The 27352-nt window shown below is 37.9% G+C and overlaps 1 protein-coding gene across 6 annotated transcripts; it reads right to left on the bottom strand.

Moving 5' to 3' along the window:
* Nucleotides 1-1702: 1702 nt before the first annotated feature.
* SECISBP2 (SECIS binding protein 2) lies at nt 1703-27352 on the bottom strand. Of its 6 annotated transcripts, none has more exons than XM_088155929.1 (18): nt 27265-27352; nt 26005-26150; nt 23975-24167; nt 22425-22551; nt 21853-22007; nt 20684-20771; nt 17316-17449; nt 16629-16784; nt 13859-13960; nt 12430-12549; nt 11109-11241; nt 8473-8642; nt 7567-7705; nt 6987-7116; nt 5002-5222; nt 4153-4307; nt 3523-3724; nt 1703-2757 (listed from the first exon to the last, which is right to left on the bottom strand). In XM_088155929.1, exons 1-18 carry the CDS (start codon nt 27304-27306, stop codon nt 2648-2650), a joined length of 2523 nt encoding a protein of 840 aa, XP_088012055.1. In that variant the 5' UTR covers nt 27307-27352; the 3' UTR covers nt 1703-2647. The 6 variants fall into 6 exon arrangements, with proteins under 6 accessions (XP_088012055.1, XP_014724662.2, XP_088012058.1 ...); XM_014869176.2 differs by having other exon boundaries at nt 16629-16787; XM_088155932.1 differs by lacking the exon at nt 23975-24167 and having other exon boundaries at nt 16629-16787; nt 26005-26052; nt 27265-27326.

Raw genomic sequence — 27352 nt, forward strand, 5'->3', positions numbered from 1 at the left:
CTGACTAATGCTGAAAATACAAAGTATGCAACAACACACTTTAGTTTTTGCAAATTCTTCTTCAATATTTGAGATAATGTAACTTAAAAATTCTGTGATGAATGAATTCAAAGACCATTCCTTATGATCATCAACTGCAGACTGAAAATGTGAGGACCTACACTATCCACAGTAGAAGCGCTCTATTGCATTCCTGCTCAGTTTTGTCCTTCTGCATCTAAGAAACAAAAGTCTGAGGTTTAAATTAAATTTTCTCTATTATCTGTTCAATGGATTTCAACAATCTGGAAGCAAGTAAGATGCTCCCTAATAATCAATCAGCCCAGGTGGAGAGCTGCTTTGAACAGTATCAGAAAGCTTCATACTCATCCCTACGTTCTCTCCTGACTGGTAAGATTTAAATTAGAGTGCTTCCCACATTAAAGAAAGCAGTCTCCTCATGCTAAGACTTGAATGATCCTTTTTTTTTAAGTGTCAGACCACCTTGTCACACATGCAGAGTGAAAACTCATTTTTCCCTACTTAGCTTAACCATTTTCCCTGTTTTTCACACAGGCATTTCACTAATGCAGACTTCTGACACCGCCAGAGATATTTTTTCTCATATTTTTTTTGTTCTCAGGCTAACTATAAATAGACTTTCCTTGATTGTCTCTCCTGCATTTGTTCAGCCAATCTGGAGCACTTAGTTCTGTGCTCCAAACTTTAGTTCTGTGGAGCTGAGTGGGAATAAAAGTAAAACAAGAGTCAGGGTTATAGATGACGTAGCTAAACTTTGTTTCTGCAGGAAATTACTGCAAGTAGTAAAAAGTTGCCAAATTTTTTGTTTAGTTCAATTTTATGGGGAAAAAAAGAGAAAAATCTGTGTACCAGCATTAGTAACCATGGCTGTCACACCTTATAGCAAATTTTTGAAATATCCTCTAAGAACTGGAAGTAAGTCCCTAAGATTGTGAACAACCTATAATGTTTCTGAAGTTTTATGTTCTTCTGCAGTAAGACAAAATAGAAAACATGGTCAAAAACCAAACTTCTTTATCAACTGGTCCTCATTCAATGCAATGACTGGGTTTAGCAGTTCCAGAATCTTAGATGTGTATCCAAGTGGCACAGGTACAAATGAAAAAAATTACAACTTACCTTTGCATCAAGGGTATATGCTGACCAAAAGCATGTTTTGTCACTGGGACCTTTCATCCCCAATTTCCATTTAAGATTAGAAGGAACTAATAAAAAAAAGATCATCATCATCATAACCAGTGCATTTCAGCATCAGGCCGCTCCCCTTGTCAATGTTCTTTCCCAGAAGTGACACTTCAAGTATCACTAAATTTCCACAAGACGTGCTTACTTAAGTCACAAGTATTCTTTATAGAATCAATATATTGTAACAGATTTTATACAATTTATATTCTACAAAATTGTTTGCATTTCAAAATTATTGAAAGTTTTTTTTATATCCCTTCTATCATCACAAGGCAGCTACTTTCCAAAGTATTGCACTACAAATGTTCAGTATGGTGAAGTGCTTGCAGACACACCTCAGAGATGCTGAGCAGCACCTGGCATCTGTATCACCTTTCAGAAAAGCTGACACAAGTTATATGTGCATCCCTCCAATTACTTTCTTTAGGCTTTGTCCTCAAAAAAGTGTTTATATAGGCCATTCCCACTAAGGTGCTCCACCACTACTGTAAGCACATTTTATTTTTAAAATTTTATTTCCTCTAGGATACAAACTTCATTTCTTATAAGATATAAATTTTTTCTATTTAGATACAAACTGAGATTACTCAAAAACTCATAGATGTATATACCAACACAACCCCAAACTGAAGGAATGACGAGTCTCAGCAAGAAGGTACAGATAAGCAGACTAGCACATTTGCTGTCCTGCAATATCCTCTAACTTCAAAGCAGAATCTATGACAAACTACTCTCAGTAACAACAGAAACATGAAATTTATAAAAAGGCTAAACAGAGCACATTCATTTCAAGAATTTCAGACTCCTGTAGTCTGTGCTATCTCCTTCACACCTGATGTATGATCCCCAAATAACAACACAGAAGAGCTAACTAGGAACTTTGTCATCATGGCCTTCCTTAATTAGTTTAAATCAAGCTACCTGACCCAAATTAATTTGTTGCTGACGAGAATAAAGTGACATTGATAGCAGCCGCCCTTCTCAGAAGGCTTATTTAGAATAAAAACTAAGAACAAACCCACAATCAAACAACAGCTGAAATTTTTTATACAGGAGTTAAAATTAAGGGCAACTCTCCTTTAGCCCCTTCTGGCTCAAGGCATCTCTTCCAGAATAAAATTATTTTTCTATCAGATTCTTTTGGTATATTCTACCCGAAAAAATCAATGCTAGTGCATAAAAGCATTAAAGTATGCCAAGCCAGTTCAAGTGATTTGGGGTACAATAATTTGGTGTTGTCATCTGCTATAATAATCAGAGAAACACATAGAACAAAAGAGCATTAACCAGTGCCTCAAGTGCTCCAGTGTATATTTTGCTTTAAGGGATTCAGAATAGTTTGCTAGCTAACTTCAGGTATTTCTTTAGATTATGTTATTTTGCTACCTTCTTCTTATGCATCTAACAGGAAAAAAAAAACCCAATAGAGTTGGATCGGGATTTACTGATGGTCTTCCAAATTCAGTATTGCCATGTCAGCAGTTGCACTCTTTTCCAATTCCAGTGCATATGGGTTATATTCTTCTTCAAGTTTTCTCTTCCAGACTTTAACTATGGAATATTGGAAAAAAATACAAACAACAGAGAAAAAACAACAACCAACATGTTACCATATAATACTTGAGTAGAAGCTTAAAATGAAAAGTCAACCCTGATTCTTTACTTCCCTTCAAAGTAAGTGCCGAGATAATGCCTGACACACCTGACACACAGGCATGCTGGCATTTACATTATGCAACCTAAGATGACACACAAAAGAATAACTTAGGAACAGTGGGGTGCACTGAGCTCCTTGTGCCCAACACCTACTCAAGCAAGGCTAACCCTGAAGGTGGTTACAGCTTTAAAAAAACCTATAAGTTTTCAAACTTTCTATCTGCAATACATTGCATTGTCTGTTGACTTAAGAATAGAGCTGGAGGAAAATGTTTCTAGGAACTAGTGCTTGTGGACAGGAAGATGCATCTCAAAGAGGTTTCAATACAAAAGTTAATTCTACCATAGACGTAGTGTACAGACATCTACAATTAATCTAAAAATAATTTTTTAAACAAATAGAAATACAATTAAGAGCTCTGTGAAACCTCGTTGAGCAAAGCAATGAGTACTGCCTGTCATTTGTGGATTTCAGAGAGGAACTTTCTTCAATGTTTTCTCAGCAAAAATTGATTTTAGATTTATAAAAAACCCCAAGAATTTGCCCCATCCTTCCCTTACTAATGACTAGAGCAGATGTCATTTGTTTCAGTGAAAATCACAGAACTGATGAGCACTGTGAGTGAAAACAGAACAAAGACCAAGTCAGTAAATACTTACTGTAATTTGGAACATCCTCATCTGAGTCCTTGGAAGATGTTTTACAAGTTTCTAACAAGCCATTTTTTTCAGATTCAGGAGTTAAGACGCTGGGTTGGGCTTCTCTTAGCCCTGCTTTAGCTTCTTCCTCTAAAGCTGCTATCATATCTTTGTAGGCCTTCCTAGCCTCTGTTGTCAGCTGTACCATTCTATGAAAATGGTCCTATGGCAATATAAAATACTAGTTTAAATCACACAGTAGGTTTTAACATTTATTTGAAAATCTAATGAATATTCCTTATTCAGAATGTGTAGGTTCATATATAAAAGTTGAGCAGCTTAGTATGTATGAAAAACACAGCATTTATCAATATTTATAAAAACAGCAGTTCTCTTGAAAGAAAAAACGGAGGGCGATAAAGATGACGTCAGGAAGAGATGGCGAGAGTCATTTTTTTTAAACAGTGCTGACTGCCTGTACTTCTAAAATCAGTTTTTCAAATAAGCTACATATATGACCTGTGATGAAGACTGTAACTCTGCAAAAGCAAAGCAAAAAAAACCCCTAAAAAGCACAGTATTTTCATCTCATCTTCCAAGTAAAAATGAAGCTTTTTGGACAAAAACATGAAGTGACTGATTTCAGCTTACCTGAGCCCCATCATAACTGAAAATTCCCACCACACTCACAGGCACTGCTTTGTTCACACAGCGGCCCAGGGCCTTGCGATTAAGGGCAAAAACAAACGGGATATTCTGCTCACAGGCACAGTCGATAATGTTGTGTAGAGTCTCGTCCAGCCCACCTGCAGCAGACAATACAATCAGGCTAATTGGAGCTAAAGAACCATGGCAAAAAATACCCCAAGTTTATGTGTGCATTCTGAAACTACACCCTACAGGAAAAAACCAGAGATCACAATAGTTGTGTTAAATATCTATTTTTAAAGGAAAATTGGACACTTTTTTCTTAGTTAGCATTAATTTTAGACTGCTATTCATATTTTACTATATATGTAGTAGAGTCTAATCTAGTATCAAAAAATACCCAGCTGCTAAGGAATTAAATGACAATAATTACAACAGTTACAATAAATTAATGACAATAATGAGGAAATTACCACTAGTGATTTATTGCCACTCCATGTCCTAAAAGAGATTGATATAGTGGGACTCCTTGTAATGGCAGAGCTGGCATCAGCAGCCTTTGGATTGTCTCAGCTGTACAGTGCAATTTTTTGTGCAGCACCATAGTGCATCAGTAACTAAAGAGACCCTAATCTCAGCTAATTTCTCCCACCCCAGACAGTCATGACTCAGCCCACAGTTCAGTTGCAGAGCAGTAAGCAATCTGAGCAAGGAAGGCAACTTTATATGGCTGGACTTCAAAGGATACTCAAATAAATTCCTCCAATATTAATACTGCTATCAACATGCTGAACCTTCTCTTCTGCATTTCTTTTATTAAGCAGACTTTTTTTTTGCTACGAACTTATTTACCTTTTGACTGAATCTTTTCACAGTTAGGAGAGATGATGACACACTTCAGTTTTTTCAGCTTCAGATGTTTCAGAACTTCTCTAAGACCCATAACAAGCCTGCGTTTTATCTTGGCCTTTACTGGGTCTTTCTGATACAAGCGATCTTGGAAACGAACTAGTTCTTTTAAGAGATCTGTCACACAACTGTCAACTTCTTTGCTAAGTACCTGGCTGCAGTAACTGGAAGAAAGGAGCAATCAGATGGTTAGATTCACCAAAATTACAAATATGTAACATTTAAATATGTAATAAAATTACAAATATGTAACATTTAAATATGTAATAAATTGAATATACATTTTAAATTCTATTCTATGTCTTTGTATTTTTTTCTGTTTCCACGCCAAACATGCTTGTTATATATATGAAAACAAACATTTACTTAGGATTTCTTTTCAATGTCTGAGAACTTAAGAGGAAGAAGTTTTCTTCCTTGTGTTACCCGGCTTCCTAATCAAACTGTATTAGAAATATATATACATGTACAATGAACCTATTTATCTATATAGATATATAGGTATATATTTTATCCCAAGAAATAGGTATGTGCGAATCTTTCTCTACTGAAGCATTTTTCTAAGGTCATTTATTCTGATGGATATAAATCAAAGTACAGCAACCAAAGTACAAAATTCTAACTTATTTCTGTAAGTTCACGGCTCTGTGTAAAAACCATGGAAAACTGGATCACATTCCTCCTCCCTACATTCATGTCTGTCATCCTTTTTCAGTTACTAAGGCTTTGTGTTGTTCGTAAGGAAAGGATACAAAACAATGTAATTCACCCTTCCAGTACACTCTGGGCAAGATCAGAGTTAAAAATTATTTCACACCACCCCCCTATTATGCAAAGACTTTTCTAGGGAAGAAGGGTATCAAAGAGAAAAACTAAATATACCAAAGCATTGTCAACAGAAAGAGTTGCCAGTGGCAAATTCACATAAGACAATGAGAAGAGATCACAACATCTGTCCAGAATCTTAGAGATACAATTATTTTCGAATTTTATTTAGGTTACGAGAATTTTTACTTACTATTTCCTATTGGTTTCACTAAATCCTGAAGACAGATCTACTGGAACACAAAAAATCCCAATCTAAAGAAAATAATCTAAGCTTTGCTGAATGCTATACATCCTGTAGACTGAATTGTTCCTCACATATACAACCCAAACTGTGCTCTCAGTAAAACACTGTGGCATAGACACAAATTAAGCAATTTCTGTTGCAATGAAAAGTTAAATTAAGAGTTAACACAGCAGGAATGGTTGTATCACTATTAACCATTACTATGATATAAACTGCAAAAAAACTGCCAGTGGTGAATTTGCTGTATGGGAGGAGAACTAGAAGTTAAAACACCGCTTTCCTCAAGAAATTGTTTTAAGCTTTCATGACTGGACCTCTTCACATATAGTAATGACTATTTTTTTTAAAAAGAAACGTGTATAAACATCATCTTGAACATTTAGCTGGAACTGTTTGCACACAATAACTCATATTACCTTTATTCCTTCACCCAGCCATAACATGAAAATGCGGTTTCTTTACATTTTTGCCATTTGGTCTGGCAGTAGAAAACCAAACTACAACTAAAAATATTATTTAAGGAATAAAGTAGCACACCTTATTGAAGCTGTTACTCTATTATTTAAAATAAAGTACTTATACTTTAACAGCAGCTTCTTTTCTTCCTTTAGCCTCTAGAAAATTTTGTTTTTTATTCCTTCAAGGAACACATATTTTCAAATGAGAACCACAAAACACACTAAGTTTATAACGTCTTTGTGTGTCAGCTTACAGAAAGACTGAAACAAAAAAAATTTAGAGCCTTCAGTCTAAACTCTAGTTAGTTTTGCAGAGAATGCAACTGAATTACCTTGTATGAAAAATGCCATATAAGTGGTACTGTGCAAAATGTGCCATCAATACAATCAATACTTACTCTCTAAAATTCCTGCTGTGGATTTTTGGAAGAGTGGCAGTTGGCTGCTTTGAAGTCACAGAACCTTCTTTAGATTCCTTGATCCTCATGTGCTCCTGAAAGCCTTCAGCAACTTGCGTTACAGGAACAGCTATCATGTAAATCAAGATATTTCAATGAAAAGACAGCCCAAAAAGAATTGTGAAGAGATGAATCTGTCAAGCATGTATGGAAGAGTCACTACTTTAGTATTAGAACAGTCTGTGGTAGTAGGGAAACAAGTCTAAAATTTATTATTTTTTTTAATCTCATAGGGGTTTTTTCTCATTTCAAACTTTATTAATTGCCAGAGGTCGGTGGGAATTCTCCTTACAACATATCATAAAACCATCAGGCACAGAAGTGTGGAACAATAATCAGAATCCCTACTACTGACTTTCAGCTTTGGCCCACTTTACAGTCAAGATAAGCCTGAGGTGAATCTAAGAAAACGCTAAGGCTGCAGCCTTCATTTGGCAGTATTTAGTACTTATTTTCTGAAGTACTAAATGTGCTCAAATTTCCAGCTACATACTGTATTACAGGTTCTCTCAAAAGATACCTGCTTGACTATCCTGTAGAAGTGTTGCGTTTTCAGTAACATTTCCTGCTGTCTGAGAAATGTTATCTTCATCTTTTGATGCTGCTTTCTGTTCTAACAGGTGCTGCTGTTTTCTTTGTTCTCTTTCTTTCAGAATAATCTAAAATATATATCAAAACCAAACCAATTTGATGTCATGCAAATAACAAAGCATTACTCTTACCACATATTTACACAAAAATCTTTTAGGAAGAGATTTAGTACTAGCATCTGAAGTTTACAACCTTTTCTTTCTATTTGCACATAAAAAGAAGGAAAGATAATCCCTAAATTACATAGAAAAGGAATTTTACCTTGATTACCAGTGTATGGCTAGAGAAAATATTTACTAGGGATAAACTACAAGGGCAGAGCTAAAGTTTAAAAAAATCCTCTGCACAGAAGACATGACAGGAAACAACGTCAATGGGCAAAGAGGGTTGATACAACAGAAATCACCCGTTGAACCTAACACCTGTTGCTCCAGAATCAGCTGGAGTTCTGGCTTGGAAGAGCACAGAAACATTAAATACGACCTTGTTTGATTCTCCCCAGTCCTAAAATAAGGTCATCTTTGCCAAACCAAGTAATACGTTGCATGTCTCCCTGTACCAATGATGTGTGGATACTTTCGTAGTGGCACTTTATCAGCTATCAATTGATTCAAGGGAGAAAGTGTAGTTTTTGGGAATTTGTATATGCCATTTAGCAAGACTACCTCTTCTACCCCTCCCCTCTTTGAAACCAAGCAAAGCTAAAATTGAATTCAGACAAGTGGACACTGAGATGCAAATCTCCATATCAGAGGGCTTAACAGATTCCCAGAATAATATATCACCCTATAGTTTTAGTATTTAAGGTAAAAAAAAAAAAAAACAAAACGAGGACCTTTTTAAGAGGTGTTGGTCTCTTGGCTTTAGGTACTTCTCTCTGTTTCCCTTTCTTTACCAAAGGAGCGCTGGAATCCAAGGGATTATGAGGCATCTTTCCTTGGTTTAAACGGTGACTTCTTGTGGCAGTAGCAGGGTCTTTAGATAGCAATGGTATGGCACCACCAACTGAGATTTAAGAAGAAATCTGCATCAGACAACTAAAATAAATACGTGAACTAGAATCCAATTTCGAGTTTAAGACTGGTATACACGTATTAAAATTGAGTTGTGCTGCTATTAAGAATATTTACAGGCAATCCTGTATCATTGAACAATGTTATTTTTAAAAGATACTCCTCACAAAAGACTGCTGTGTCCTCTACTTCTATTATACCCCTGGAATCACAATCTCTGTCTCAAACGCAGAATTTGACCAAACACTGCAGTCCAAAGTACCTTCAACACCATGCCATGCCAGCCAGGTAAACCTTTAGGAATTTCTGTGTTTCATGGCGGTGGCATTTCCTCCTCCACAGATTCCCTACTGGATTAAGATAAGTACTGAGTAGCAGTATTACAGATTTTAGATTTACTTGTTGTAAATAAACTACCTTTTGTTACACCTTAATGAAGCTGGATGAAATTCACTTGCAAATGGGTCATGAATAATGCAAAGCTACAGCTAAATCTCTTTTGCTTAACCTGCATAGCTCGCTGAAGATGTCCACTTTACTTGCATTTTTTCAGAGGGTTTGAGCACAGAAGTTTTAAATGACTGGACAAATGATTAAACCTGGATCTTCCACACCATGACTTCACACCAAATAAACTACTCTCCCTCACTATCAGTAGGAACTGCTGTATCCTTTAGAGCACTTTGTCAAACTTCAGTTACCTGCAATATAAAGCAGTTCACATTAGCAAGTCAATGGAGAGGATGACTAAGTAAGTATCAGTGGAACCAGCCTGACACCTCCCTCTGTGACTCAGGCAACCTCTCTCCCCTAAATAAAGGAAAGTATACTGGCAGCTTGTCTCAAGCCATCTAAATTTACTGCTTCCACAATATTTATATGCAGATCCTCCCACATCACATGCAGTACTCTTACCATAAAGAGTTTACATCAGAAACCTGCTACACTTGATGTTTCTTTTTTCGCTCTGTGTACCAAAGGCAAACTGAGAACACTGCCAAGAATATGCAGCACAGGTGGCTACAAAAATTAAAGCTGGATTTGCAGCAATAAATAAGCATATACTCTGCAAATACATATTTCCTTCATGTGTACAACACTATTTCAAGTTCATAGTTTTCATGTTGCTAGACTTGATGACTTTACCAGTATTATCTATCATGTGAAGTAGTAAACGGAAAAAAAACAACTCTCTGTGGTCAGACTCCTTTCTGTTCTTGTTCACTGCCCTGTTCTTGGTAACAGAGGTCAGCACGATGCCACTTCGCAAACTAATGTTGTACATTGATGCACCAAATCAATGGTGTAGTGAACATTAAAAAAGTATAAAGCTAGGGTACCATCTGCCTTATGCTTCCAGGATGCACACGTGACACATCAATTTCTCTTCTGCAGCAGACTCAAGCACAGGACACAGTACTAGAAAAAAGGTATTTTGACCCATACCTTTGTGGCCCACCATCTACTCATCAATCCATGCACTGTGTAATTTCATAGAAACAAAACTGGTTATTAGCACCTCTGCAGCATTAAGTCTGATTGACCCAAATGAAAATAAAAGGAGATCAACTGAAAAAAAAGTAGTTTAAAAAAGCATCTTACAAGTTCTCTCAGCTTAGTGAAGTAAAATCTCATTGATGTTTAGCATCTTGAGCTTTGTATTTAAAATCTCAGCTATCACATAAAGTATTGTGAGATGATGTCTCTTGTGATTAGGTCTCTTTCTGACATAATTTCTAAAAAAAAATCTTTGCTGAAATGAGAGAAATTTTACCGTCACTGAATGCTAACAAATATTGTGGTTCCCTCTCCAAAATATACTACATCAGCATAATCAAGATTAAATGCTGACCTGTAATGAGAAAGGCAATGAGCTATTTTTTATTGCTTCCTGGTTATACATCATAAAGGACTGAAAGATCCTCTCCATTAACAAAACCAATTATTTCACAATTAAGAGGTATGTCAGAACTCATTCTTTGGCTTGGGCTGCCTGACTCTCATATAACCTCTGCTTGAAAAGGAGCTTTTTTAATCAAACCTCAGCTCCATGATTTCTAGCATAAGAAGAGATGAAGAAAGCCTTCGTTACCATGTAGCCCCTTCCTGCCTATTCAGATCAGAACAGTAACAGACATACTTAAGGGAGAGCAAGAACCTCCACAAACATTGGTATTGTCAAAGCAACATTTCAATCACGCCTTGTATTTATACAACACATTCTTTCACAAATGAGTGCCCTTAAGATAATTCTTTCCAAAAGTCCTCCATCAAACAATTCAGACTGTCATGCTTTTTAAATTTGTTTTTAAAGAACCATCACTTTCTCTTGTACCCGGTGAACTGTGCTTTTGCCTGGATAGAGATCATCATAGATCAGAAATCAGACTACATTTAATGTCTGAATACTTAAATATAGCATAAGGTGAAAGAAAGGAAAAGTCGTAGTAACCAATACCTGAAAATACCACAGGTTTAGGAGACTGTTTTGACTTCTCTGTTTGCTGCTTCTGCTCCAAGACTGCAAGCATGCCACCCAAATCCAATTGCACTGGAATTTGACTCTTCTTACCACTATTCCTGGATGTTTCCTAAACAATTTCAGCACCAGTTAGTAACAACCACCACTTCAGAATGTAAAGACGATTATTGTTTACAGTGTAATACACTCCTTTAACATCTTTATCCACAATACTTCTGATCTTTAATGCCACTCAAATAAACACGATCTTCAAATAAACCTCAAATTTAATGTCAAAAATATTAAAAAATCAGAAACAGTTTAGGTAACTTTTAAAAATGCTACTGCAATAAAGCATAGAAGTATAATGTCTTCAGTAAAGGAAGGCTTTTATGTTGGGTCCCACTTAGGTCAGACTGTCATCTATCTTTGAAAGAGATAAAAGGCTCATGAGAATTTAAAGTTTTCTTAAAATTATAGAAAAGCTACTGTGATCCTTCCAGGCTATATGACTGCAACACACATAAATCATTATCTCCAATGTTTCACTATAAAGAAATCTCATCATCTCATCATCTCTGCACCACTTCCTCATAAGGACTCATCTTTCTCTCTCCTTTGAAGAGAAGGCACTGAAGCCATGATCCATATTTAATGATGCAGAAAATAAAAATAATAAAACTGAATGGTGTGGTGAAGACTATGAACAAATAAACTACCAGGGCAAAACATGTGAAGGAAATGACTGCCAGATTTGGCACTTTTAATAGTCTTATCTGAGAGAATCAATTCATTCTAATTTCTGTTACAACAGGGTTAAGGAACATGACCTCCTCAGTCTTCAACTGGGATCTCACCTTGCATCAGAGGTGTGCTAGAGCCTACTCACTAACACAAAATTACTTCCCCATCTCACTTGTTGCTCCATAGTCCTCCCCCTTGCCCCAAGATAAGGGGATCTCCTTAACTCCCTGTTCTGTTAGAACAACTTTTAGGAGGTTCCCAGCTCCCTATCACCATCAGTTTGGACTGGATTTATGCCATGATCCAGTAAAAGAGGTGAAAGAAAAATTCCTGATATCTGAAACCCACAGATATTAATGAAAAATTTGTATTTTTCCCTAAACACTCAGTACCAAACCTTGGAGGCTGGCAATTACTACCAATGACTGCCTCTAATCAAGAGGACCATGTCATTTATCTCAAAGTATGAATGCAGAATCCCAGATGAGCATGGACTTAGTCTTATATTTAAACAGGCTCATTTCCTTTGTCCATTTTGAGCTGTGAACTTCTCTTCAAACATGAATTCACTTACCTGAGTTTTCTTTCTTTCAAATACAGAAGATGAAGTTTGTTTCCCTGACAGTCCGTCCACCTTGGGAGTTTCATCCAGAGAGGGAGACGGACTATCACAAGGCTCTTCAGAGAGATGGATCTTAGAAATTTAAAAACAAAAGGTGACAGGGAGGAAGAAAAAATATTTAAAAACAAGATGCACAGAAAAGGGTGAAGATGATATTAAATTCAAACCAAGTGCACCTTCTTTAGCATGTCTGTGAATGACCCCAGCTAAGTTCAGGAAAGGAATGCCATCCAGAATGATGGATGGTACTCTTGACAGGCTTGAGGGGTGTGCCTGTGTGAAACTCATGAAGTTCAGGAAGGCCAAGTGCAAAGTGTTGCACCTGCATCAAGGCAACTCCCAGTACCAGCACAGGCTGGGGATGAACAGATGGAGAGCAGCTCTGCCCAGAAGGATTTGGGGGTGCTGGTGGGTGAGAGGCTGGACATGACCCACCCATAGGCACTCCCAGCCCAGAAAGCCAAATGTGTCCTGAGCTGTGTACAAAAAAGCATGGCCTGTGAATTGAAAGGAGTGATCCTCTCTCTACTCTGCTCTTGTGTGCTCCTACCCTGGAGTACCGTGTCCAGTGTTGGGATCCCCAGCCCTGCTACAGCAGGGCCAGAGGAGGACCACAGAAATGATCAGAGGGCTGGAACACCTCACTCATGATAAAAGGTAGAGAGAGTTGAGAGTGTTCAGCCGGGAAAAGAGAAGGCTCTTGGAAGACCGTATGTGGCCTTCTAGAAGGGGGACCGTTTATTGCCTGCTATACTACTTAATCACATTAATGTTTGTTTTTTTCTTTTCAGATTTGGAAAAAAATACTAGCAAGGCAGCTTTATTTTCAAATATTTGTTACAGGCATATGAATGGCCTAATGATCACGTCTCTGTAGTTTATGTAAGCTTTGAGGGGTTGTATTTCACATCTACAAAGCTAAGGGGCTGCTTTCATCTGAGTTGCATGTGTGTACAGCACCTTTTTTTGCAAAAAAAAAAATCTTTTTTAAGCAATTGCTGTGCCTTTTGCTACTCACTCTTCCCTATCAAAGCTATTTTACAGCCTCACACAAAGCAAACAGCGGTGTTGTGTTCTTTTGCTTTGGGTTTTTTTCAAACCAAAAAATTCACAGGGAAATAAAACCAAGGACCCAAAGTTTTAGTAGCAAAACTAATTTCAAAGCAACTGAAACCTGGAATTTTCCCTTTAATATTTACATTACTTGCTTTGACAGAACAATCACATTTTCAATCCTTGTAATTTATGGTTAGGATTCATTTGCATATTAAATGCATTTCCAAATTAATTCTTGAGATTTATTTCACTCATGTAAAAAAAAACCAAAAAGCTTGGATTGTTAATTGACGTTTGACTCACATAACGTTGCAAGATTACTTACTTCAGACTGCTTTCTGACTGCAGAAGTAAAGAATGGTTTCTGAGATCCTACCCTGTTTCTTCTATCAGAAGCAGCTGCCAGATGAGGAAACTCCTCAACATCCTAAACAAATAAATAAAGATTTCGTGAGAACAATCAAGTTCATATTTTGAAAACTCTTTTTCCTACTCTCCAACAATTTTCTCCCTGCTCATCAAACATTAATCATAATTTGTTTCACTGTACAAAAATTCAGAAGCGAAGCGTAGTGCCACCAGCTATGACAAGTATAACAATGGTTAAATCTTCTACACAGCAGCTAATTCGGGGCTAAAACAGCTTTTAACAGAAATGCTTCCAAAAGCAGCTTGTTATGGTTGTCAGCTGATAGAAATCATTAGAGGTAAACGGCTCCTAAAGGAGTGCTTCTTAAATCATTTAAAAGCCTTTCAAACAACTTCCCTCTTTTTCCAGCACAGTCTCCAGCTGTGCAATTCTACCTTAAACATGTGAGTGGTGAAGAACAAAACAGGCAGTATGTACTAGAGGACAGAAATAAACATAGAAATTACTCAAATTATTATGGCTTACACACAAGAGTAAGTTTTATTAGCAGAGGATCCATTGTGCAGAATCTGGATTAATCAAGTTTGATTTGAAGTTTGTCCTATACTTGTGACCGTATACCACTGTCTCCACCATAATGATCCCAATCCACCAGCTAGGTTTTTGCTTGTCCTCCCACTTTCTGAGAGGCCTTTTTAGCAGTACCACTGAACACACCACGACTTTTCCAGCCTGAAAGACTTCATTTAAACATCCTAATCGAGGAAGCTCTAACACAAGAGCTTGACCCACTTCAACCAATTAAATAATTTTAAAGAAGCTTGCAAGCCAAATAGCAATTGCAAGGAAGTGAAAATTTCACAAATACACTCTTTTCAGCTTAGGAGATTTAAGTAAGTCTGACCAATTGCTTCTGAAATGCAAATAGATTTCTGACATATGCAATATCCTGTAGTAAACAGAATAATTAAAATGTAGCATTCAGTGTGAGGTTACACCTCCCTGTATTTTGTTCTTACAATCTGTAACACTAGGAAACATCAAACACTAGGAAAAAGGTCAAGCAATTTCCTTTTTATTTTCTTGCCACTGATATATTCCCGTTTAGCCATCTCTTTTACATACTGAGAAGTCCTAATTTTGTTCAGTCTTGCCTCCCACAGAAATTGCTTCATACATTTGATTATTTTTGGTGCCTTTTGTCTATCTTTTTTATTTCAAGTATGTGTATTTTTTAAGGAACGGGGCAATGTAAGAAAAAAAAATCCACACTATATTTAGATCAGATGTGCCCTGAAATTCTGTATTGTCATAATTAATTTTCCTTTTTATTTTCCTGTTTTCCTTTTTATAATTCCCAGCATTGTTTATGTGTCTGACCAGTACTACTAGCATTGACCTGATTATCAATAGCAGCTTCAATATTTAACTCAAGGAAGACATCGAGGTCAGGACCTACCAATGTGTATGAAAAGACAGGACTGTTTTTCTCCACATGTATCCATTTATGCTTATTAACAGTGTCTATAAATGACTGACCTGTGTAAAACTAGACAGCATTCCAATGTATTACTCTGTTGAGCTGGTGCACAAAACAGAACATTCTTAAACCTCCTGGGCGCCCAGAAGCTCCATGTGTCATCTCTTCATGGTTTACTATTTCAAGAGCATCATACAAGAATCTCACCCATTTTTCAAACTAATGAGGACCAAATCAGGAGGGTCAGAAAGCTTTCCTCCACTGCCACAACAGATGCTGCATCCACATCACAGATTTCAGTGCAATGCAATTTTTTCCAAATTCTGACTTCAATAGTCCCATTACCATTCTGCTAATTTCCATTACTTTGGCCATTCTCTTTCAGTTTGGATAATGTTCATTCATAGCATATAGCCTTTATGGTAGCATATAGCAAAAATGGGGATATTCTCCTGAAGAAAAGAATTAGCAGATCTTTGATTTTACCCATAATTTGCGTAAAAAAGAGGTCTGTTAACACTAATTTCTTGTGCTATTCCTGGACAAGAAATCACACAATGAAATCATGTAGACAGTTCTGCTTCATGTTCCACATTAAAATGTACAGAACAGAAGCCAGCCAGGAAGGTTTCTTTATGCTTTCATCTCAGAGACTGAGTATGACATACACTAGATCAAACATGTAAACCAACACATGCACATGCTGTACGATATGCGGCCTTCAATGAAGCACTGTTCTACCACATACCAGACAACAGCTCTCTTCTAAGGTGGGAGAGACTCATGCCTTTGCAATTACGGTACACAGAAGTATCAAAATACTAATATGCCTAGTTACATGAATTTGGAAGGAAACTGAAATTAAAAATCAGAAATGTAAGCACTGTCAACTGTGTTACACAGAAATTGCTTCCAGCTGTGAGGCAACTAAAACTGTAATACTGTACCACGATCTTTAAAACCATGGCACACTGTATCACCCAGTATATTCCCCAGACCCCAACCATCAGTTGCTACAGAATATTTCTAATTTAAGAAATTGTGCTCACCAAACGTGGTAATTTAAAAACTACAACAGTTTCCTACCAGCAACCTCTGACAAACATCTCAATTGAAAAGAAACTGTACCAACATCCTCTACAAATAGGATTTTAATTTAAATTTGTACAAAACTGTGTTAACATTTAGTCTTCTAGTACACTCATAACACTTAAAAGAACAGCAGTAAAAACTTCTTCAGTTTACCTCAATCTTTGGTGGCTCCTGTATTATGTTAGATTCACTTTGAGGTCTTTCTACATCAGTGGGTGACTTTAGTTTTTTCTTCTTTTTCTTCTTTTTTTTCTTCTTTTCTGACTCTTCTTCAGGCTCAGTTTCACTTGCAATATTTTTTGTTTCTGACTGCTGCAAAAGACCATAAGGCATGACCTCTAAAAACCAATCTTTTTCAGTATCACCTACCAAAATATATGCAAGTGACTAGCTTTACACTACTAAAGGACATCTTAATCAATCCAGGCTGGGATATTAAGCAGACAAGGAAAATTCAGTATCTCTTAGAAATTCACAGCTGCAGCAAGAATTCTTCAGTTGCAGCATACTGCATTGTTATCAGAATGTATTGGGATTACTGGGATTTAATTAGGAAATATTAAGCCAAATAAGGCAAGAGTTCCATGTTTAATGTCTCATTGTGAAGATCAGGAATTTGAAAAAAATCCACTCTTAGAGTAGAAAGTTCTTGCTCCTGGACTAGCACTATCTTTTTGCTACCCTGTGATTCTTTTCCATGACAAGAAAAATTCTAGCAAGAACAACCTGACTTCATATAATCTCTTACAGTGGTTACTTAAGTACAGGGCCCAGGGAAAATTTGCAATAGACACAAATGCAGTGACAGGTATTAGTTGAGAGCAGAGGATTTTCAAGTACCTTTGGTTCGTTCTCCTGCTTCCCTTTGCCTCTGGAAAGACCTTCAGATGCTGGTGATGAAACAATTTTCTTTGGGGGCTGTGAAAGTACCACGGCCCAAGACACATGTGGCTGAGCAGAGCCATCTGCAGGTGCTTCAGGAAATGACATTGGGAAAAAAGTAAACACAAAGATGTCTCAAAAATTGTCCTCACTACTCAAAAGAAAAAGGAACAGTAATTAATCAGTCAAGGCATAGCAAATATAGCAGAGCCATATTCTTTCTGGGGAAGGACTGGAATAAAACAGACATTTTATTTTTCTATCCAGCTTTCCTGAATTTTAACTATTCCACATACTGCCCAACACTATATATACATAAACAGAATTAACTGATATTTGGAAATCTCTACTGTATCATACTAACTCCATACTCCCATGCTCAACTTCAAAATACTGAAAATTCTGCTACGTTTATATACAAAATTCCTTTAATATTTCTCCTAGCAGTCATGCAGCTTTCATGCACGAGGCCACATCAGTACTTTTTACTTTCTGAAAACTTCCCAGTGTTACAGAGATATGTAGAAGCTGAAATACTTCCCAGTGTGCCACACTGTACAAGAATGTCACTCACTACGACTGAGGAGTATCAGTGTTTTGAGAGCCATAATTAATTTTGTAAATATTCCTAACATGGAGCAAATATAGAACATAATCTAGATTTTTCTTAAGAATGAGAAAAACTTCCTTTGAACAACAAAACAGCATAATCAGTTTAGACGGCTAAACTTTACTAGCAGGGGCAGTTTGCAGCAGCTGCTGTGAAGAGACAGACGTAGCCAGCCCCAGTCAGCAGCAGCACAGACCCACTGCCACCCCCAGCTGGGCTCATCAGCCAGGACCACAGTGCTTGTGTTTAGAAAGAGTGAAAAACACGTGCAGCAGCTGGAAGGCGGAATGATAAGAAAAACTGTGAATGCAGCAGCCCAGCACACACCAAGGTGAGAGCAGAAGGAGTGGGAGGAGGTGCTCAGGCACCAGAGCTGATGTTCCTCTACAGCCCCTGGTGCACTCCATGGTGAGGCAGCTGTGCCTCTGCAACCCTGCAGAGAAGTGGCAGAGTGGCCCCTGTTTCTCTGTGTCAGGGAGGAGATATTAGGAAGAAGAGAGGGTTGGAGGAAAGTGGCTTTAGTTTTATTTCTGCTTCTCATCATCTGACCCTATTTTAACTGTCAATAAATTGTCAATCATCATCAAATTGAGTCTGTTTTGCCTGGCAACCAAGCAATCTCCCTGTCCTTATTTTTGTTCCTAAGTCTTTTTATCTTATTTTCTTCTCCTGGCCTGTGAAGCAGGGAGTGCCAGAGAAACAGCTGTGTGGAAGTCTGACTACCTGCCACAGTCAACCCACCAGGAACTGCTACTTTTTTCTCAGGGACAGGAATTGACAATAATATTTAACCAAAGCCCCCCATTATTAGATGACCCTAGAAGTTCCAGAAGAACTTTATCTTTAGAAGGCCTTCAAGGCATTTCAGCAGATTAACATGTCCTTTCTGAATCCTTACTGAGATCCTAACTGAAGTTATTGGGAAGAAAAGGACCAAATTGTTCAGACTGGTACATGCCTGCGTATGCACAGAAATCCAGTGAGGGGCAGTCAGACAATTCAATCTTAATGTATGTGATGCCTCCAAGACAGAGTCCTGATGAACAGAACTCTTTTCACGTAAAACTAGCCACGTGATAGTTTGTGGCAATTAAAAAGAAAAAAAGCTCTTCATCCCCACAGCCAGACAACAGGTAAATAAACAACAACAACAAAAAAGAAGCCCCTTTTCCCCCCACAAATTCCCGAACAAAATGAACAAACAAAAAAAACGGAAGTGTTTTGTCATCATGGTTCTCTTAACAGAAAGAATACAAGACACAGAAAAAATTTTAGGTACATACTGAACTGGGGTGTCAGTTATTTAAAACAAATCTGCATAAAAAAGATTAATCAAATATCTGTCTCTCATTTATTCTTGGAAAAAATTACATATGACTCAAGAGACTTCCAATAACCAATACATGTTCCTTTTCTCACCTGAAACAATATGAGAAGCAACTACAGAAATATTTTCCCTTAAGCATCAATGACACAACAATATGGGACTCAATATTGAAGCCAGTTTTCTTTACTTTCTCCTGTGCTCTGTATTGAGGCCAGTCCTGTGTAAGATATCAATGACCAGGATCAAGTCAACAAGTTCACAGATGACACCAAACCGGGCAGGAGTGCTATCTGTTGGAAGGTAGGAAGGCTCTGCAGAGGGATCTGGACAGGTTGGATTGATGGGCAGAGCCTAACTGCACGAGGTTCAGCAAGCTGAAATGATAGGTTCTGTCTTTCAGATTGTGACAACAACCTCATGTGGTGCTACAGTCCTCAAGAAGAGCAGCAAGAAAGCTGCCCAGTGGAAAACAACTCGGGAGTGCTGGTGAGCAGCAGCTGTATGTGAGCCAGAGTGCACCCAGGTTGCCAAGACCCAGGATGCCAACACAATGGTATCCTGGCCTGTATCAGCAATATTGTGGCCAGCAGGACCAGGGCAAGGATTGTTCCAATGTCTCTGCGCAGCACTGGTGAGGCCACATCCCAAATGCATCCAGTTCTGGGCCCCTCATTACAAGAAGGACATTTGAGATGTTTTGACGGACATCTGGGGCATGTTCAGAGAAGGGCAATGGAGCTGGTGAAGGATCTGGAGCACAAGTCCTGTGAGGAGCAGCTGAGGGAGCTGGGGGTGTTTAGCCTGGAGAAAAGGAAGCTCAGGGGTGACCTTACCACTCTCTACAGCTGCCTGAAAGGAGCGTGTAGCTCCAACCAGGTGGGGGTTGGCCTCTTCTCTCAAGTAACAAGAGACAGGACAAGGGGAAACAGCCTCAAGTTGTACCAAGACAGTTTCAGATTGGACATTAGGAAAAATTTCTTCACCAAAAGTGTTATCAAGCACTGGATGGGCAGCCTAGCGTAGTAGTTGATTCACTGTTCCTGGAGATATTTAAAACATGTGGACACTTGGCACTTAAGGACTTGGTTTAGTGGTGGACTTGGAAGTGTTAAGAGTTATGATCTCTTCCAAACTAAATAATTTTTCAATTCTAAAATCCCAGCTGACGAAATATATGAGCAAGAATGAGTGACAAGTGGTCATCTCATTTGAAAGAAAGTGTTACAGTGTTAGTGACGCAGGGCTTTTTCTTTTGTAAGTGAGCTTATTCCTAAATTCTTTTTTTTTACTTTACACAGCAACAGGTCCTCAGGACACTTTAGTTTTCCAAACTGCTGAGATACAAACAGTTAAAAACGCAGGCAAATAATTTTTGTTTGGAGAACTTACCCCTACCATCAAGTGAAGAGGGAATTAAATTGGCTCCTGCTTCATCTGAAGCTTTTGGTGAAGCTTTACTTTTTCCAGAAGTATCTTCCTGCAAAACACATGGTCAGGTATCATAAAACGATTCAAATCACTGACCTAAGTACAGCTAAACACAAGAAACCACCATAAATGAAAAAATCCTCAACGCATCTTCAGATAAGGGCATATGGACCTTTTCAGCCCTTTAGTTGCTTGTCTTAGTGGAACCATCATTTCAGCCCTATGGTATTACAAAATTTGAGCAGGTGTCTCTTCACTGTGTACAAGCAAGATTATGCCTTCTTATATTTTACAAAAGCATCAAAATTATGATCTAACAACAGAAAACATTTTGTTGTTTCATGTATGCTAAAAACAAATAACGAAAAATGACACTCAAGGCCTAGCAGAAAGGTCTTTTTTCATTAGTTTTCCACTCAGAAGCATCAGAAATATTATCCTGTTTGGATCCTTCAGAATTATTAATCATTAATCACTACTGAAAACTTGATTCAATATATATGAAATACTGCTGAATACTTCAGTATTTTATTTACTAACAAACAAGGAGCCAAAGAAATAAAGAATAACGTTCAACAATATTTTTTCTCCTTTTGGAATTCAGTTTCTCATTTTCAACCTTTAGCAGAAAGCAATTAAGTACAACAATGCAGGCCTTTTTTTTTAATGCATTGAAACTACTGGATAAATACTACTTACTTACTATTTCCAAGTGAAAAAAGAAAACAGTAAGCTGCTAAGTACAGGAACATATGTGGTCTCTATAGGCAATCTAGACCATACCAGTACATATTTACATTCTGGGGATACCTGGCTTTCCTCTGTCTATGGTCAGCACAGACAAGGAAAGACCAGTAAAAAAAGAATAGGAGACAGCAAGCACTGACACCACATCTAGAAGAAGAGCCCTAAAACCTCTAACTCTGAACTTCCTTGCTCACGAGGTACTTAAATAGGTCGTAAACCACCGTATGGAATGTAAAATACTTGCACTAATAATGCTTGTACTTTTGACAAGTTTTATTTTTACGAGTTCTGCAACATGGGTTAGCACGGGCTATCCTTGGTGTTCAGCAGAAGGGACATGTGAAGTTGACTAAGGACTTAGTGTTATTTTCCACCAAACTTACTGGTGTGCTTTTACGGTGTACATTCAGTATCTCACTGCTTCCCAAACTCTGTGACTTGTGGAAATCCAGAATGCTAGCTTCAAATGTGGGTACAGGACGAGACTCTGGTTTTGGAGCTTCAGTTGACTTCTTCTTTGTAGTTTCATTGAACCTGTCTACATAAAGCATGTAAAGTCTAAGTAATAAACTTGCTTGTGATCATTTCTATTTAAATTTAATTTCATTTTATGGTACACTAGTTAACATAACTACAGCAATCGTCATGAGGACTGTTGCTATGCCCAGCTCATACTAAATAAAAAGACTAGCAATTATAATCAACATGCAAACACAACCTGACTGAAAAGCAAATATAAATTCAGGCACTTGTTTTGGAAATTTTTTATATCACTTTACATGAATTTGTTCAATCAGGAAAAGACAGGTCACTATTCCTTCTCAAGAGTCACACAGAAAAGGTATCTTTTTCCTTAATTATTCTAGATTTAGAAACATACTCACAAACTACACTATATTGCACAGACACCCATTCTACATCTATTTCATGTACCTATAACCAAACATGTTTGTACCTGGCTTCATAGAATCTCTGCTGCATGTTGAAGTCTGGAATGAAGTCCAGTTCACAATTCTGACTGAAGCTTCACCTCCATCATGTCTTTTCTTGTCCAGTTTTTTCTCACCTTCTTTTGATCTCCTCTGCAAGTATTTGAGACATATTTAGCAAGTTTTACTGAAACGTTGTAAAGCTAGTAAGTTTGCCATGAGTAACAGTTGACCACCTATCTGGAGTTTGTCCATCAAGTTAATACAAAACAAATAGCTAGTACATCACAACCACAAGTAACCAATAAAAACAGGAACAGCCATCTAGAGATAGGCTATTCAATCTCATCTACCTTGCTCCCTGTGCCATTTTTAGCACATATTATGTCCCAAGTAAAAAGATATACACATGTGCTCTAGACAACAGCATTTTTGCAATCTCATTAATCAGAGCTTTTGCAATACTTTAAAATAGTTTGGTATAAAATCATCCAGTCTGATTTTCTAAAACAAAGTTTCTTCTAGAACAGACCTAAAATCTTAAAAGCATGCCATCTTTTGACTAAATTAAAAATCATTGGCAAAATGCGTAAGACTGATGTCACAACATCCAAAAAACTTGGAGTAAAGTAGTTAGAGAAGACATACCTACATGATCCCTGTAAAGGACACACACTCAGCCATACAGCACAGACATGAAAATCTTATGATCCTTCCATGAAACGCAGTTTGGCAGAGCTAGGCTTAGGAATCAGCAAGCAAGGAACAAGCACCAGGTTTGCATCTATGCAAACTATACTATACCATCCTAGATGAATTAACTCTGATTACAGGACTACATTCAAAGTACATCTGGCAGCAAAATTGTTTTCTTAGGTGGGAGGACAAGGCATTTCTTGATCTCCAAAGGCAAATTGTTAAAGCTTTAGGATAAGTGATCGAATTAATACGAAGCTGCAAAGATTAATCACTTCCCTTAAGTTCACCAAAAAAATGTATGACAGGGAAAAATGACAAAAAGACTACAAAACAGTACAAGGCCCCTACAAAGATCAAAGAAGCTTAACTAAGTTTTTTTGTATTACATCACCTGTGCTAATGCTGAACTCATCCTCTCCTGCGACAGTTTCAGCACATAATCCTCCTCTCAGCAAGAAAACAAGTAATTATAGGTGTCTAGACTTTGTCCCTTATGTCTAGTAATGCATGCTTAGGACCTAGTCTTACAACTCCTCTACACAGGCTTGACCACAGTGAAGTTACCAGGTCTCTGCCTAGTGAGTAAGGTCCACCAGAAGGATGTGACTGCAGAACAGATCAGATGAAACTGCTGGAAACAAAAGCAGCCATACAAATCTAAGAAACACAACATCTAACCACAGAGGGAAATGAGTTGATAACACATTAGGGTTTTTTCCCTTTTATATTTTGAGAGTTTGTCTATTTTTTGTCTGAAAGTATTTTGCAAGTTTCAGGAAATTTATCCCCAGACACACAGAAAAATGACAGAAGATGTTTACTGAACATTGGTTTTTAATATTTTAATATTAATTAAAAAAAATACAAATTTGCTCACCTTTGAAAGACTCTTACTTTCTTGTCTGACTGGATATGTTTGCTCAGCAGATTCACTGACTACTCCTGAACCATTATAGTGTGTTGAGTTGTTAGACTGACACTGTGAGCCAGCTACTGGATACACATTTGCAACAACACCAGGTGAGTAAGAGCAGTTGGAGTATTCACGGAAGGCAGGATCTCCCAGAACACTATGTGATGAATATTGAGAAAGAAATGAAAGTCATCTGGGACAAATCTTCAGCACCTGCTTGTATCCTAGACAAACATATTCCTTGTCTAAAGAATTTGTTTAACAAGAAAACTCTATTTAAAAAGAAAACTATTCTGTGTTATTTCAATTATTTACTCATTGCTACAGACTTCTTTAAAAACAATTAATTTTGTTTTGGGAAAACATGTAGTTAAGCAAATATCTTAAAACACACGTTATCCACTTCCAAGTTTCAAAGCTAGGCTGTTTTACAGTTATAATTCTCATGCCTATTTAAGGTTACTGAGATTGGTCATACTTATTTTCAGTAAGCTTTTTCTTGTGAAATAAACCAAAAGCACAGTGTAAGGACATGACATGCATCACATACTTAACTGCAAAAAAACAAACACTGAAACCCATCTTGAAATGACAATAACAAAGTGGGAGTATAACATTTTATGGAGTATAAAACATGTATGAAATACAATGTAGAATTATAAAATAATGATTAACTGACCTGCATGTAACCATCACAATTTATGAAAACACAACACGTTTGGGGCAAACCTCTTTCCTTCAAATGCATGTTCAAAAATTCCCTTTCAATTTCCTTCTACACTTTGTCCAGAAAATTATATAATCCAGATTTGATTAGGGAGAATAGAAATTTCTCAGCTTCAAAAAGTTGCACTCAGTTTTTACGGCTGTTCTCCATGAAGCTGCCAACCTCAGAACTTTGTGTAGATAATGGCTGAGAAACATTCCCATCAGTACTAGAGACTTCAGATAACACAATTCATTCTACCAGTTGCAATTCTGACAGAATGTAGTCAAAACAATGCTTACAATCCGTTTACACACGAAGAAGAAATATACCACATGAGACTCAAATATAACTACGTCTCAGTCCCAACAAAGAAAAACACTCATTAGAAGACTGTTATTGTCTGGGATGGGGTTTTTTGACAGTAACTGATTTAATGCTAAAGCTTTCTTTGATGCATAGAATAGGCCATACTCACCTCACTGTTAAATTTCTACTACAAATGAAAATAGGTTGAAAATACTAAGATTTCCTGTAGGATAAAATGATGGCCTACAATGATTGTGTTCACTAATGCTGTGAATTTTCAAAGAAACACCAGTAACTTTGCAGTAATTGTATAATCAAGCCAATGCTTAGGATCCTGAAAAGCAATGAGAAAACTATGTAACATCATCAGTTAACTCACTTTTTTCCTATCCTACTATGCAGCTTTTTTCTAGCTTGCTGTGGGTTAAAAAATACTTTTATAAGTCTACCACAAATACCGTTCCTGGGCTCTAACAGAAAAACCCCAAAACTTTCAGAAACCTGTGGCATTTTTAGTAAAACTGCCCTTCTGAAGATGCACAAGTTGTGGAGAGGAGATCCAGGAGAAGCCTCTTATACTAAATATTTTACAACATGAGAAATCTTCTTGAAGAAGGTTTCATCTTTTCCCTTGTGTACAACTACATCTACCTCAGCCTGGTTGCAACACAACCATTCTTTCATCCAAGGACTGGATTCGGCTCCTTCCAAAACGCACAAAAAACAGACCAATTGTTACAGACCACCAAATCCTTCTTAATGCTCTGTAACAATATGGGCCTTTGTGAGAAAAAGACAAGGTACCTGGAATACACCCAGAGAACATAAATGTAAAAAAACTAAAGCACGAAGATAATGCAGAAGCATTTCTACAGTTGCACTAATAATGTATTGGAAATTTAATTTTGTAAGAGTACTCAACGACAAAAACCAGAAGGTTAAAATCCCCCAAGAAATAAGATTCAGAAAATATACATACTTATCCAAAGATGGTTCCTGAACAAATGGGTAGCATGTAGTTAAGTACCTAGGAAAGACACATGCTTCTGAGGGTTCTGACCATGCCACAGTTACCGCCGCATGCTTTGGAACAAATGGTTTGACCTCTGCTGACAACTTGATGCCCTGAGAAACAAAACGTTTTTTGGCTACATGCATTTGGAGATTAATGTTATTAAGTGAAAAACACTCAGTCTCGTGAGCTTAATTGTCATCGGAAAGTGTTAGTTTACTCTCTTCTAACAAAACATGCAAAACAACAAAGCTCACCAAAAGGAAATGAAGAATTAAGTGAAAATAAAATCAGGGAATTCGAAGAAACATCTGACTGCTCTGTAAAGTCATTTCAATACCCTCATTTATCATGAAACACTCACAAAGGTGTTATGTAAAGGACAGAAGCCTGCTTAAAACAAGATGCAGTAAATGCAAACATACGAATTCTTACTTCATATTTGAACAGTACAAACTAAAATTCACAAATACACAAGCACTACTCTTAATCAAACTCTGAAAATATGTAACAATGACTTTGCGCACATCTGTATTTTAAGGCAGTCTGTCTGAAATGAAGATTTTATGGCCTTCTTGTGTCTAGCACAACATGAACTTATTAAGACAAGTTTTCCATTTGTTCTGAATTACCATCGACTTAAACTGGATATGTATATATGGAAGGACAATGAAATGAGACTCGAAGTACTCGTTACTGCTGTGTCATCAAGACACGCAAGAAGCAACGGTGACCATAGCCTGATCACTGAGAACCCCGAACCTGACCAGGTGATAGGTCCATGCGCATAACACTAGTGGCACCCAGCCTTACAATGTCCACCTGTCCTTACAGCAGACCCTCTATCTGAACGCCAAAAGGTTTCCACATTGGAGCCCACTGGAAGTTAATATCTGGAGCTCCCCATCCCAAGCGGTGGGAAGCGACTCAATGTGCTCCAAACTGAGCGATCCCTCCCCCGGGTTTTGACCTTCCAGAAGGACTCTTCCCGCAGTCCTGAACCAAAGGCTGATCCAAGGCGCGGTGAGAGTCACCCTGCCTGGCAAAGTGTATAGACAGTCGGCGCGGCGCGCTCGGCCCGAGCTAGTGGACGGCCCCCGGGGCGGGGAGCGGCACCGAGCCGTGGCCCGAGGCATTCGCCCGCAGCTCCCGCCCCAGGCGGCTCCTGGAGAGCGACTCCGCACCGGGGAGGGGGCAGGGGACTGCAGGTGCTGCGGCCGCCCTTACCTCGCCGTCGCGGCGCGAGCGCGGCCGCCTCTCGGCCGACATGGCGCGGGGGGCGCGGCCCCGCTTCCCGGCCCGGCGCAGGGCGCGC

Source organism: Sturnus vulgaris, chromosome Z, assembly GCF_052056855.1.
Source record: "Sturnus vulgaris isolate bStuVul1 chromosome Z, bStuVul1.hap1, whole genome shotgun sequence".
NCBI classification, from domain to species: domain Eukaryota; kingdom Metazoa; phylum Chordata; class Aves; order Passeriformes; family Sturnidae; genus Sturnus; species Sturnus vulgaris.

What these genes read in the sequence shown, in the direction of transcription:
- SECISBP2 (XM_014869176.2), bottom strand. Translation starts at nt 27,306, where the DNA reads ATGTCGGCCGAGAGGCGGCCGCGCTCGCGCCGCGACGGCGAG. An exon ending in TACACCGTAAAAGCACACCA is followed by an intron (nt 20,772 to 21,852) that starts GTAAGTTTGGTG and finishes TGTGTTTTGCAG; the next exon opens with GAAGATACTTCTGGAAAAAG. An exon ending in TCAGTTATGATGGGGCTCAG is followed by an intron (nt 3,725 to 4,152) that starts GTAAGCTGAAAT and finishes ATATTGCCATAG; the next exon opens with GACCATTTTCATAGAATGGT.